At 36.2% G+C, this 15,560-nt stretch overlaps 2 protein-coding genes across 5 annotated transcripts; both read right to left on the bottom strand.

Annotated features, from left to right (window-relative positions):
* On the bottom strand, positions 1,151 to 4,343 carry LOC18783983 (nudix hydrolase 12, mitochondrial). Its single transcript, XM_020558736.1, is given in 6 exon segments — positions 1,151 to 1,492; positions 1,494 to 1,769; positions 1,890 to 2,039; positions 2,241 to 2,324; positions 2,432 to 2,546; positions 3,760 to 4,343. Coding segments are annotated over 6 exon segments (738 nt in total). The 5' UTR covers positions 3,831 to 4,343; the 3' UTR covers positions 1,151 to 1,450.
* On the bottom strand, positions 10,963 to 14,132 carry LOC18783637 (calcium-binding mitochondrial carrier protein SCaMC-3). 4 transcript variants are annotated; one of them, XM_020560678.1, is made up of 5 exons: positions 13,691 to 14,127; positions 12,898 to 13,404; positions 11,788 to 12,576; positions 11,583 to 11,673; positions 10,963 to 11,481 (listed from the first exon to the last, which is right to left on the bottom strand). In XM_020560678.1, exons 2-5 carry the CDS (start codon positions 13,325 to 13,327, stop codon positions 11,304 to 11,306), a joined length of 1,488 nt encoding a protein of 495 aa, XP_020416267.1. In that variant the 5' UTR covers positions 13,328 to 13,404; positions 13,691 to 14,127; the 3' UTR covers positions 10,963 to 11,303. The 4 variants fall into 4 exon arrangements, with proteins under 4 accessions (XP_020416267.1, XP_007217350.2, XP_020416269.1 ...); XM_007217288.2 differs by having other exon boundaries at positions 12,898 to 13,400; XM_020560680.1 differs by having other exon boundaries at positions 12,898 to 13,096; positions 13,691 to 14,125.

Raw genomic sequence — 15,560 nt, 5'->3', positions numbered from 1 at the left:
TTGCCTAGTTGAGCCTTACGATGAGAAATTTTGAGAAGTGACCAAATATATAACATGTTACATTCCATATTGGTATTGCCCTCTTTTTTGCATTCCTCATTCATAAATAAATAAAGTCTAGAGTAATATATAGGTGATGAGATCATGGAAGGATGAATTGGGCAGATAGACATAGATGAGCGTGAGATGATTAGTTGGAACTATGACGTGGCGCCCCCCCACTCCTAGAATTGTAAGAGAGATAGGATCAAACACGTTTTGGACGCGGGAGAATCTGGTTGGTTGTATGTGGATTCCAGACGCATTATAGGAGCGTGAAGTAGACACACAGGTCAAGTACGCACTTTGAAGTTTGCACCAACAAGAGAATTTCCAGGAAGAGGGAAGGAGCTGACAAAATTGAATTTTTTATGCGTATCCATCGTCATCAGTTCAGTGCAGTTTGAGTTTGATACTTACTTGGATTCCCTTGTAATTAAATTCAATTTCAATTAATTACGCACACTATCTAAACAAGTAACGAGTGTTAATTGAATTGCCCCAGATCTTTAGTGCGCTACTAAATAATTTTTAGTTCAAATTTTCATGATATCTGTGTATGTGAATTTTCTCCCTTTCCAATTCATAACTTCGGCAAAAAACGAATTAACTGGTGATTCGCCAAAAACAAAACAAGTAACTAACGAGTCAAAGCCACTCGCACATGGGCCCGCCTGACTATCTTCTTTTCTTTTGGACTGATGTGCTGATGGCCCTATGTACACAAAATCTGTTGTAGAACTCGTCCTGGCCCAGATTGCAGGGTTCATTTCTTCTTTGTAATGAATTCAGGGAAATGCAACCCATCAGCATACCCTATATTATCTTACATCTAATCTTTGACTACTCTAGGCTAGCTTCACCTTCAGTCAAGGTAACAACTGGTCCAGGCTTAGAAAGAGGAAAAAGGAAACTATGGCTCTGAATCTGAATCTGATCACTTCATAGGCTCTTAGTTGTTGGTCCATCTACCTCAAGAGTTGGTTCTGTCCGATGATCATCATCAATTAGTCACTCATGATCATGAAGCTCTTTATAGGAGCTTCTGAAGCTAATGGTTAGTTGCAAACAAATTAGAAACTTCACAGAGAGAGAGAGAGAGAGAGAGAGAGAGAGAAAGAGCTAATATACATATTAAGGTGATCAGGGATATCGAAATGTAGCTTACATTTATACATAAAATACATATTTTACATCAAGTTGAAGTTAGTTTGCATCTACATACTACATATAAGAAGAAAAAGAAGAAGAATTTAAAAGCTGATAAAAATGAGATGGTTTCACCAAACATTTATGGAGTAGACTGAGATATTGAAGGGGCTACTGGCCTACACTACTGGCAATGGCATAGAGAGATGAGAGTTGAAGCCCAGCAGGAAGAAAGGATGTGACCATGATTCATGTCAATGACTCAATGGCAAACCCCTTGAGAGCCAGGTGCCATGACAATGAACTGATATGACCAGTTGTTGACTAGTAGAAGGCGGCTTTATCTCTTTGCAACAGTTTGAGGACACTATTTGACATTCAGCCACCACATGATGATCTGTCACAGCAGGAACACTAGGCATGGCATTGACATTGGCAGATGCCTCCCCTTTCTCTTCTCCTCCTATCTCAATTTTTCCACCCTCATCATCATCAGAAACTTCCATAACTCTCACAAACTCCTCCAATGCTCTACACATCCATTCGTACCGGCACAGTCTAAATGCCTCCTTTATGTTTAGCTATACATCATAATAGAGTAATTGAATAAACGTACACAAATTAAATCCCTGTGAAATGAATGTGTTCATCTAGAGTATAAGATAGATAGATGTCAGAAACAGTTAATTCCTCCCACTAACCCATTTTCTATCACGGTTTTGCTGCTCTGGCCAGCTCTCAAGCTCTTCAGTGACCTCTAATGCAAACATGTACCCTCTGCAGCCTCCTTCCAGGCTTTCTATTTTCTGGCTACTTTTGCTTCTGAACTCCCAAACTCCCAGAGGAGTTTCCTGAACAAATTAGAAATCCCCCGTGTAACGTGTTAGCTAATTGAAAAAACAAACAAATGGCGAATGAATAATATGTTAATTCTCAACTTTAGGCTAGCACTATACTATATACGTTATCAGTGTTACGTTTTTTGAGACAGAAGAGGCTAGCTAAGTTAAGTTACGGAAAAAAGAACAAATACTTAGGTTAATGGAACATACTCTTAGTGTTCCTTTCACCCCTGCTTCCTCAAAGGCTTCACGGCAAGCAGCTTCTAAGACAGTCTCATCATCCTCCCATCCGCCCTGATCACAACAGAATAATATATAAAAACATGGGCATGAATGCTTTTCAGGATAAAGAAACAAGACCAGCCAGCAGATCATGGGATGGGAAATCAAAGTACACGTACTTTTGGGAACACTCTGTCATCACGGTCTGGTGATGAAACCATAAGAACTTGTATCCTGTTTTCAATATCGCCGTTGTGATCTTCATCGTCTTCTGTCATCCGGTAAGGAATACATCTGTTGCATGCATATATGTACAAGGTGCGTATATGAGTCATAATTCATTTGAAGTAATTGTATAATAATTCAGCCCATAGCTACAAGTACTAGCTAGAAGGCAATCAGTTGCAGCAGCCCAACACAAGCATGATACGTATGTACGCCTGCCTGCTTCTATACATACAATTAGTTTAGACAAACGTCGAAATGCAGCCTAGGATCCAAGTATGGTTTTCTGTACGTATAAATACTTGTAGAAGATCCCAGTTCCTTCCGTTCCTCGTACCATATACGTACCATTGCTGCTTAATTTTAATCTTCAGAGAATTTTTCGTTTAACTATAAGATAGATACTCTTACTGAGGCAGCATTTGGACTACAATGAGACTATGATCCATCGATCATCCATGACGTCTTTGTTTGGTTGGACTCTAACATCCTTTTTCATATACTTAAATTACCTTTCACATGATTTTATTTGTGATCAACCACCAACCACAAACATCAAGCTTTCGCAGACAACATCATCTCTCTTTTTTATAATTAAAAAATAAAATTAAAGCAATGTGAATATATATGATCATAAATTCCCACATAAAGCTGGCTGATCCTGGTGTCCTTTCCGAGGAGAGAAAGGCCAAGATAATGTAATGGGTGATTATATATATGTAATTATCATAATGATTTAGGGATTTAGAATTCTATAAATGAGACAAAATATATCACTCAAATCCAAAAACTTTATTTAAGAAATTGAAGTCATGCTGAGAGGGATTGTTTTGATGTCATCTGTGTAAAGAATAAAATGCAACGCAATATTCTCATATGAGAAGAAGAAGACAATTAATTTACATCATAGAACTTGCCACCTGGAGATGCTTCTCCTCCTCCAGGCTCCTGCACAAAGTCAAGTACGCTAGTGGTTTTGAGACCAGGGATAGGAAGATATCTTTTATTTATTTAAACTTTTTCTTTGGTGATGAGTAAAAAAGATACCTTTTATATTATCATTAAGAAATTAAGAGGAGCCTGACAAGAGATTTTAAATTTGAAGGCACTCGAGACAAAGAGACAAATGGAAAATTGGACTAATGCTGCAACTTATTAAACAAGGAACGATGAAAAAGCATGCCAACAGTAAAGATAAACAATAAGCCAAACTAAAGTGCCCCAGAAAAAAGAAAAGAAAAGAAAAAAAGGATAAAAGTTAGCATGAAAAAGAAGGGCATACCCAGAAACAAGGCGAAAATTGTTCTCGTAGCGTTGCCGATGCCGCCCTGTTCGTGCTATCACAGATGACATGATATTGATATTCTTCTATACACAAACAATCCTTTAAAACGAACCCTGGTTTTGTATGGATTCTGAGGAAATAGAAGCAGCAGTATTATTGGCTTTCATAATATAACAACAAAACTCGATCAAGAACAAGCAACTTCCTAGCGCTCTAAATAACCCCGAGACCAATACACACACATACACACACACACACATATAGGTATATATGTTGTATGCCAAGGGTTCCAACTTCCACAAGACAAGAGCTTCTTCAGATAAGCTAGCTTTTAACGCAGAACAATATTGTTCTAGGGTCCTATCCTATCTGTTATCTATTTATCCTAGCTCTTTTTTCCTCCCACTCACAGAGGCGCGGCTAGGCCAGTTGCCAACTGAACCCTGTTAAATTTATGTATGTATCTTTGTGTCAGGGAAAGAGAATCTACAGCAACAAAAAGAAAAGCAGCATTCTTTTAAATGTTGGTAGAAGAAGAATACAGATAGAAATAATGTCTAATTTCCAAGAAAAAGAAAACAGAGAGACCTGAGGGCCAGAGAGGTTTCCGCGGGACCAGAGCGACGGCATCCATTTATAATAAAACCGTGCCAAGTTCCTTTCATAACGTCCCAACTCCAAACCCTTATTTTTATTACTTTGTTGTTAAACAAATAATTAAATTAGTATGGCGATTGTCATGTGTCCTCCAACTGCCACCTATTTTATACGTGATAACTAATAACTGGTAATTAAATCGGTAAATATATCCATCTTGCCAAGGCAGGGCAGGGAAGGGAAGGGTTTTCTCTTCTGTCTCTCAATCTCAATATGTTTTGTTTGGATGGCTTCGTAGAAACTCTCGATTGTGTTGTGAATTACTTGTACTCAAGAAGAAGTCACGAGGAAATAACAGGACTATCCCGTTCCGTACGTGGTATACAAGTTTTTCTCTTAATTACTTTTCATTTGTTGAGCAGATACAGATTTCTTTGGTGTGACAATTAACTTAAAGTAAACTGATATCATGATGATTAACATCTTCTCCCTCTTTAATTACTACACTTGACAACAAACGTGCTTACCCCTCAAAACCAGGTTTTAGAATTCATTCATGCATGTAATGTGAGCCAAATTCGTAAGTAATAGTATCTGTGCCTGCCTCTCATGCAGATGCAGCATAAAACACAAGGCACCCCGAATTAAAGTTATTAAACACATGAATTATATATATGCACTAATGCGCCTTTTTCCACTTGATTATTTATTTTCCTTCACGAGCATGACTTTGTATGATGGGTAAGCTACGCATGAAGCATCTTCTATTTTGGCTTTAATGTGGAATTTTGGAAAAGGGGAACTTAAAAGTCTAGCTAAAAGCATGCATGGATGATCTAACTTCTAACTTTCTAATGTGACATTTACTATATTCTATTAAAAAGTTGTTAGGCAATAGTAAATATGTTTTAAATTTGGCTTGAAAGAAGAAAAATGAAAGACGAAGCTTCCCTTGTAGCTACTCAAAAGTATCGTTTATTTTCCTTAGCTTTAAGCCTTTAGCTTTAGCTCCTTTTTTTTTGGTCAAGTAGCTTTAGCTACTTAACAAATCATTCAAAGCCTAATCAAACAACATCAATTTATTACACTAATTTTTTAACACCAACACACAATTTATTATTATTTTTGGTATTACTTTAAAATTAAATGGGAATTATTGAAGAATATTTTCAGCCCAAAAAAAGAAAAAAGAATAAGCCCATTCCTCATTAAATTTAAATGTGACAATGACATGATCTGATCCCCACATGTCCATGTGGGGAGCCTGCAGCTCACTCTCAACATTCAACATTCATTTATATATGCATCTTTTACAAGTACCAAATCTGCAAGTTCACCGGCTCAAAGAAAAGATGGGTCTGAATCCTGATTTCAATAAGATATTACAAACAAGGATGAATAGCAGAAAAATACTAAAGAAATTAAACAAATGGCGTCATAATTATAATTATATATTGATGATTGTATTCATTATATATGTACATATGTAATACACACAATAACTCGTGCTAGTTAGATATAAATACTAACTAGTAAGCATGCCTATCTTATATAAGCATATGGGGTGCTGGCGGGTAGAAACTAGAAAATGCTGCTGTTCTTTCTCTGTTATATACCCCCTTTTCTAAATTTCAAATAAGTATCATCATGAATATAGCATTGGAATTTTCAGTGATGTTGCTGGCAAAACTGAATAGCTTCCAATCAAATCAAAGGCATTGATTCTTTTCCGCTGGCTTGTGTGTAGCTGCTTTAATTTGGCATCGATTCTGATTCATCTTCTTTCACTACAACAAAATGTCTTGTGTTGGAAAGATTAGTCGGGACATGTCTATTCCGACAACATTCGTCGGCAAATGTCTATCCCGACAAATATTACATTGGTCGGGAAAGTATATTTTTTTGAGTAGTGTTTATACATAAAATAATAATTAGTAAGAATATGAGGCGCCTTCCATGCTACTGATCTCTATATAGGCTTCTTTTATGGGAAAATAACATATGTATATGTTCGTCAGGTTTTGAACACTGCGATGCTCCTGGCCACTAGTAGGCTATACGTTGGCAGCTAGCGGTTGCTTGTTGGTGAAGGAAATGATGCGAGAGAGATCCAAGCCCTGGAGTGGGCTCGAAAGCTGTTCTCTGGTGATTTGCGATAGGCGTGCCACTACTGGTGATACTCTTCCAGTAGAAAGAGGGAGTGAGGTGAAGATTAAGCCTATTAAAGTGTTGCGCTCTTGTTTTCTTATCTTCTAATCAAAGCCGTTGTGCTCTAAAGAGGGGAGTCTGGCTTTAGATAGGTTCTTTTCTATGCCTCAACGAAGAGAACTTTAATATTTCACCTTTTATGGAATAAAATGCAAGATGGATGATGATTTTAGACTATCATCGGACAAAGAGTACAATAACAAGCCTTGCATGAAAAGTGTTTGATGGATGACATAATATCATGAAGTAATTATATATCCAACATATGCTTAATAGTGGGTACAAATAAAAGTGAAGTTGGTTCCAACAAAACTACAGGAGACTCATTGGACAGAGACAAATTCCATCGGACATAATTGCAATCTACTTGAGACAATGCAGAAGGTATGTCCGATGAGAGTTTGTCAAAATATCTGCAGTCAAAACTTGTCCTAACCATAGATAGGAGTTTTGATTTAAGTGAGCAGGAAATCGAGACCAACTATCAAATCATACCAAGCAATGCTGGCAGAGCATATAGGTTACAAACAATAGCAATGCAATTCCAATCAGGAGTTCTCAACTGGGAACTCAAAGACACGGAGAGGATTTGATTCAAGACTTGGCTTTGGTCTGCTGTGAGATGTTTTGCAAGAGTTTGAGTCTGGGTTACTTCGAGGTTGTCAAGAGTAAGCATATTTTGAAGGCTGTTCAAAATAGGTTTGATTGATTCGTTGTTGGATCCTTGATACTGAGTTTTCTTCCTCTATTTATAGGCTTCAAGGTCTTCAGAAAAAGGATGACTTGATGGGTACTGCTACTTCAAACCATAGAGAATTCACAAGATAATGTGTGATGCCTTTCAAGTTGATTAGGGGAGGTGCTCTTTAATCTCGAACTTTGGGACTGTTCTGCAAGTGGCGCTGCAATAGGCCAGCTCTGAGTTTTTTACCATTCTTTACCTATCAGAGACTGAATATTCCCTGTCGAAGCAGACTTCTTTATTGCTTTGCTAGAAATTAATGCGCGCCACCTATATAAACAAAGCAGTTTGAATTGTTTTTCACCCAAAGCTCAAATTGTTGTTTGTTTAAATGGACTGTAATTAACAACCATTTAGATTGGTTATTAATTCACTTCAGTTGGCTTTAGTTGTAACCTCAGACATTTTCTGTCCGAAATGGGACTATAGCATCAGACATCTCTTATGTCCGAAGAGGGACTGTAGCGCTTGTGTTTGAAACCATGACTATGGCGTCGGACATGTCTTATGTCTGAATTGGACTATAGCTTCGAACACTTGTGTCCGAAACAGTGAATTGTAGAATCAGACACTTGTGTCTGAAGCGCTATTTGTCTCCGAAGCGCTCGTTGACCAAGCGTTGGTCAATGTTTGCAACTGGCTTGTGTCCAAAAGGCTTTTGGGTATTTCTGGTTACAATTTGGGCTTTCGTAGATACTGAATAAGCCCTTAATGGTTTGGGCCTTCAGTTATTTAGCCATAAGACTAGCTTTTTAACTATAAGAATTAACCTGTGTTAATTTTAGGACGAACAGTAGCATGTCATAATTAAGTAATCGAGAATGCTGATGTAAAGCAAATGATTTTATTTCTCCAATTAGTCTTTAATTATAGAGATATTTAGTCATATACCCATTCTTATCACTAAAACTATAAATAAACCCTACACCATTTAATTTCTTTAAACAAATCCAAAAAACGACAGCTGACCCTATTGAATTTAATTTTAATTATTAAATTACTTTGATGCCCTATTGAGTGATTTGGGTTTTTTTATGAGGTTTTTGGGTTGAGTTTGTTTTAAGAAATCAATGGCAGTTTTGTAATTTAAAAGAAGTTAAAAAGCCTTTTTGTTATGTTGTAAATGGACTTTTGGTGTGTTTCTAAAGTCCATTTTATATAGGTTTTTTTTTAAAAAATTTGGGCTCATATATTGAGTATAAAGTGAATCTCCCTTAATTATACGCAAAAACGCAAAAGATTTGATCCATGCACATGAATGAATGAATTGATGCATGTATGTATCATCAACCACTTCTTCCAGTCAAATTATTTAGGGGAATGCTAGCTAACCTTCTCCTTATGACATGCGTCAATTTCATTACACTTAAAACAATATCATTATGAGCAAAGGACCCACTAGTGTAGTGGTTTGGAGTATTTACTCCCTCAGGCAAGGTCCTGGGTTCGAGTCCTAGCATCGGTGTTGTGTGTGTGAGTTTAATATGCTATCGCCCCTTTCAATAGGAAAGGACCTCAAAAAAAAAAAAAAAAAAAAAAAAAAAAACAAACAATATCATTATGCATCACACAAGCTACTTTTAATTTTTCAAATTTACCCTTATTAAATGCATTAGCTTTTTTGTTTCTTTCATTTATCCTATTATTTTGTAACTATTTTATCACCTAAAAAATTAAATAATTAAAAAAAACGTCAGTTTTATTTGAAAAAAATATGTTTGTTTTTTAATTATATAAAAAATGTATGTTTTTCTTTTCAAGAGAGGACGTCTGTTTTTTAAACACAAAAAGATTTTAGACAACTATTGATTGATACTGCTAAGAACATGCTCGAAGGATGATTTTTTTGCACTAAAACAGTCAAACTTGTCTAAGGCGAAAGCTGCACATGTGATGCTTACATAGCCATTATCAATGACCAATAGAAACAAAGAGAAAATAGGAGTTTCATTTCTCTAGAGAAAACCACACAAAAAAATTGACTTTTTTTTATTTATTTAATTTTTTAACAAGGTGGTAAAAAAATAAATAAAAAGATTAGCTTGTTGTAAACTAAAACAAAAGAGTCAATATATTCAATAAGGGTAAACTTGAAAAATAAAAAGTAGCTTGTATGATATATTAATAGCATTGTTTTAAGTGTAAGAAAATTGACATATGTCATAAAGAGAAGAGAGAATATCCAAAAGAGAATGTTAGAGAGAAGATTGCTAGCATTCCCCAATTCTTTATTTAGTCAATATCCGAATGTCAAGTTAACATTACAACTCCCCACCCCAAAGCCAAACCAAAGATTGAAAACACAGGAGGCTGGTATGGAGCCTTTCTTCTTTCCCATAGTCATAAAGAAAAGAATAATCCACGACTTCTATCGTGGCACGCGGATTAGATAAAACATGCTGATGCAGCATTTACTAATAGGGGCAAATCCCAATTGTTTATTTATTTACAAATTAATAGACGACCTATCTTAATTTATCAGACCGACTAATGTAGCTGTGTATCAAAGGAACCAGATGCCGAAGCAACAGCTACTTGCTTGCTAGTAGTGAGTGAGCATATAATATCTCATCTGATATTATGCTAGATAGATACTTACTTTGTTTCTTCTCATTTTTTTTAACTTTGATTATAAAATAATACGGTTACATGCTATATTTTATACACATGTTATAATATAAGTGAATATATTATAATATAAGTACATTTATTGTCCATCCATATTATAACACGTGTACAAAATATATCACTACGTAGTTATACTATCATAGTATTCTATAATTTATCTTATTCCTGTGTTTTTTAATGTATTTATATGATACAAATATTAGTAAGGCGTGTACTTGAGTCAAGTGTATTTGGACGCACTCCGTGGAATTTCATTATCTCATGGCAAAGGACATTTGTTTAAAGGCAGGACACAGGTGACAAAACCATTGCATAAATATAGACGTAAAAGGCAATGAAAAAAAGAAAGAAAGAAGAAGAATAGCGTAAAATCAGCATGGGCCGGGCTATTGTATTAGCCTAAAATAAATTTTGTATAAAAATCGCTTAAACTAGTTTATCAGTTGTAATCTAAGGGCATGCCGTTTGTTGCCTACCAAAAGTGGGCCAACATAATCCCCCCACTAATAGAGGCTTTGATATCATAAAACTAGGCTAAGGCCTAATCCAATTTCCCTTCCCAAAATATTTGAGTACCAATTGTGAACTCAAATTGGGCTGCAAACCTTTCCAGTGGTGTCATAAAAATAACGACAATGGTAGTCTTGTAACCAAAAACAGAAAATCGTACCATAATCGCATGTCGTGAATATCTATAAAGAATCAGGCAGCAGTATTTTCATATCAGGTAGGAGATGGAATGATAAAGATTTCAAACTAGAACACAAGGAACATACAACTATACAGAAGAAAGGTCTGAGAGCTGATTTGAAGCCCAAATATAGATACACAGATGTCTAACAAACAACACTAACAAGTACGAGGTGTTAACCAAGGCAAGGCATCCAGCTGCCACTCAACTCAAGCAAGAATGAGATGGCAGTTTCCCAGCCTGATCGATGAAACCCTGAAGTGGCACAAATGGCTTCTTAAACCTACCATTTAGCTAGCTAGCAGCGGGTGACAGCAGTCTTAAAAAACCATCCTAATCAGTTACAAAAATTTTACATAAAATGGGCAAATGGTTATAACTTATACCAGAGGTATTACAATATGCTCAAGTTACACTATACTTTCAGTGTTACAATACAACAATGCCCCATTGCATATGCATATAAGGCTTAATATAAGTTTTGGGACACCCCAAATTTACGGACAAGCCAATTTTGCCCGTTTAAGAAATCTAATGCTGGCACTATTATTCATGCTATGACTCAAAAAAAATGATTTGATCTATTCAATTAGGAACCTTATTCAACATCTTTATCACGATACCATTGTCAATGTGTCAACTCTATAGTCAATTATTTGGAGCTGCATAATGCTTTTATCCCAGATCCAAACTCTTTTTCATGGACTCATAAACCATATAAGTAATACTTGCAGATGGAACTACTTTAAGGAGATTTGGAAATATTCCTTTGTAGAATCCCCTTAGCCCTTCATGTTGGAAGGTTCTCCTGAATACATCGCCCATTCCTTTATATGCAGTGTGTGCTTGCATTCTGAAAACAAGTAGCAGAATTAGTGTCTGTTTAAAGACACTAACTTGAAACAAGTATCATAAAAATCAATGCATCAAGATATTGTTATTTCCAAAATGCACCTTGTCCTGACAACCTGCAATGGGTACACACATGTTGCACCAAGAGCTCCTGATACAGTCCCACATCCCAATTGCACAAGAGGACCAGGTTCTACAAAAAAAAAATTAATAAATTAATAATACAGCACATAACAGAATGACAGAATTGGGGCAAGACAATAATTAAAGGATGATGTGCAAGCTAATTTACAAATGAACTCCTTACCACCGTCATGCAGAATATATTTCTTGGACATATCTTTCAAGGTTTCATAAGCAGCAAGATCAATGCCAGCATAAGGGACAATCCCAAGTAGAGATGGAACAAGGCCCCTATAAAATGCCCGGGATCCCTCCTGAACCCATATTTCTCTAGACAGATTTCCAAGACTTGGAATTCTTCCACCTTCGCCAGCATAAGTTTGGATTCGTGTTTTAACAAGATCCATGGGATAAATAACAGTTTGTGCCACAGCACCTGCTAAGCCACCAGAAACAAGGCGAGTTGCAGTGCCAATATTAGCCTGATCTTCTTCACCATTAGCATGGACAATAAAATTTTTCAGCATTTCATAAGTGTAGAACCTGATGGCACTTTCAGGAGCCACTTTCAAGACATTTAAACCATTGCCACGGAAAAAGCCCAATAATCCCCCTTCTCTAAATATATCCCTTATTGCTGGCATAATGCGAGCTTGTTTTGTTTGTACTTGCAAAACAACCTTTAAACGATCAAGAGGAGCAGTAGCTGTGCGTGATGTTGCTCCTGCTACTGCCCCAGCAATCAAATATCTACTTGCATGGACATGCTTACTGATGACCTCTGGGATTACAGTCTGCTCCCCAATATCAACAAGGCATACCCTTTCCAAATAATGATAAATATTCTCGATGGTTGCCTCATGAGGGAAAAGCAGAAGAAAATCTCTCCATTCTTCAAATGTTATAACACCATTATTATCCTTATCAACACGCTCAACAAAACGAGCGAGTTCCTCATCATCAATTTCAATTCCTGAAAAAGAGGGGCTGGTGTGGCTTATAGAAGGAAAATAATTTTTGTGACAAGAGTTATATTTGAAGTCTTAAGGGATACGATATGTTCCTAGAAAACAAAAAACACTGATAAACTGAATTATACAATCAGAGAAAGATAGAGGCTATTTACGCTTGACTAGACGGACGTCTTTAAATTTAAGAAGCACAAACATTCAAACAAGTAGATGAAAGGCTTAGTCATGAGAGCTTGAAGGAATGAAGATATAGTAAAAATGAAGAGTAGCAACAGCAGTAGTAGTAGTAGCAGTAACAGAGTCAGTCAATTGCATGGAAATACCTGCCCTTACAAGTGCATCCCAGAGCTCTTCAGGGAGAATGCAACCATTATGTTCGACATCTATGGCTTGAAAGATGCAATAGAGCTCGAGCTCTTTATCATCCATGTAGCGCTTAAATTCTTGGTAATCGACACGGCCATCTTGATTGGCATCGCAGACATTCAACAAATCCTTGGCATACTTGTACTCGGAGGGTATCTGGAGGGCAGAGAGGGCAGCCTCAATCAGGGTGTAGTCCAAATAGCCAATACTTGCGGTGTCAAAGAAGTTAAAGAGACTACGAATTCTGAGCTCCCTCTGTTCCTTGGTCTCTCCCAGGGCCAAAAGCACATGATCCATGGACACAGGGCCACCCTTCGTAACCGGATTGCACCCGTTCCTTCGGCCTGCCTTTTCCTTGCTTTGCATTGCCTCCTCCTCCATTGGCATAACAACTAAACAACACTACTTGTACGTCTATGTCCTTCAATCTCTCTCTCTCTCTCACTCTCACTCACTCACTCTGTCTAATGGAAAGGAAACTTAAATTAAATACCCAATACATATGTATTTCATCCTTTAGTAATAGTATTCGTATATAGCTATTGTTTCTATTACTCTATTATTCTTCTACGGATTAGTTGAGTGAATTATCAAACCTTAGAACCGGTGAAATGCAGTTAAGTTGCACAGAAAGGATGAGGAAAACAAATTCGAATTTGATGGAATTGAAGAATCAAAATTACATGCATAAATGGAAAAGGATTTAGGTCAAAAAAAAATATATCCAACGCGAAGACGACTGAGAATTACCGAGTAGGCAGGCAGAGACGAATTTTCAATGCCGAGGTGAAGGCCCTACGCTACGCCGAATGTGCATAATCGACCGGACCTCATTGCTCTTCTTCAGATGGCCGGGGATCGTCAGCAGCAATATCAGGAAAGAAGAAGCTGCCCATCACCATCGCACCCTCAGATCAGATATCATACGATTTTGTTTCGTGTGTATTCCAAAATTCTACTTTTCTTTCTCGCTGATAAAAACAAATACAAAAATAAAAATGAAAACGAAAATGTGATTGTAATCAAAATCAGACAGACGAAGAACAGAAGGTTGCTAGTGCAAAGCCAGAGAGGATATAGGACTTTCTATTTTCCTGATAAATTTTCTATTTGTTCTTTCCTGAAAAGAATTCTTTAATTTCTTGGGTGTCCACTGTAGCGTGAGTTTTACGCTGAGCATCCCAACGAAGGTGTCAAATACAAAATTCTAAATTTGAATTTCATCTCCCCTGCAGCAATTTGACGTATAATTTCCTACCCCCCACCCCGCGATATGTCAAAAATTAATATTTTATATTCTTTTCTTTTGTAATATCTAATATTTTTAGCTTCTTTGTTACTTTAGTTTTTTATTCAGAGATTTTACCGTTCAAATAGTATTACTCTATGTTTACCCCCAAAAAAGATATAATGATATTACCTTTCACACAAAATAATTATGTATTCTGTAAAAACTCGTTAATCTTTTAAATATAACTATTATCGGGTGAATTCTTTATTCTTTCTACAAAACTAACGTTATCCAAGACAACTAATTCAATTACGTCACAAGGAGTTTATAGGTTGATCAAAAAAAAAAGAAGGAGTTTATAGGATTTTCGGTGTATTTTTTATATTTTTTATATATTTATTATGAAATTTAAAAGCTAAAATCATAGAAAAATAATAATAAATTAAAGAAAATGATACGCGGCAGCTACATGTGCCATCAGTTTTTGTGACTTGTGTCAGTTTTTCTTGGGTAATTCATTTTACACTTTAAAATATGAATGCGATTCAATTGGTGAGTATTGAATTGAGATTTTAAAAAATTATTTAAGGATAAATAAGTCATATAGTATTTAATTATAACTTTTAAATAATTTAAATAAGTTTTTGATATTTCATTAAGATTATTATGATTTTTAAAAGAGAGTTGCGAAATCTATTGATATTCAATTAAAACTTTAAATAAGTAACAAAAAGTTTTATGGTATTTAAAAATTTATTAATTTCACATGATTTTTTAAAATGTGAAATTCGGTGGAATTTTTTAGTGGGAGCTATAAATACCAAGCCCTATCTTAAATCTCACCCTAACCCATCAAACTTTTCCTGTCGAATTTTTTTTTTCTTGTTCGTTCCTCACCTTGATCTGAACGCAAGCAGTTGTGCAGCCATGGTGACCAAACCACTAATGACAACCACTGAGTATAAGTAATGTTCTTTCCTCACATGATGACGAAACCACCAATACAGAGAGCTATCTGCTATTGGGGTAGCCACAACCTTCCTTCCATCCCCATCTCCCTCTGTGTTGCATAATCTTGTGAATTCTCCATCACCTTCAACCCCCCAATTTAAACAGTTGTTTCTCATAGAATTGAAACAAACAAGCTTCTAACATATGTGGAGCAACACACATCTGTTCGACACAATGTCCCAAAGGGCGTGGCTGACTCTAGGTTATACTGTTAAAATAGATTTGATACAAACAAAGGATTTTGACAGATGTGAGAAGTAAAAGCATTGAAATTGTTGGCATTCATCGATGTGATGTATCATGTACTGTATATAATGAGGTCTCAATCACCTCATCAGAATCAAACCCACATTTTATTATCCTCCTTTCAACACTCAG

Source organism: Prunus persica, chromosome G3 (assembly GCF_000346465.2).
Source record: "Prunus persica cultivar Lovell chromosome G3, Prunus_persica_NCBIv2, whole genome shotgun sequence".
Taxonomy (NCBI): Eukaryota; Viridiplantae; Streptophyta; class Magnoliopsida; order Rosales; family Rosaceae; genus Prunus; species Prunus persica.
This window is presented reverse-complemented; position numbering and strand designations above follow the sequence as displayed.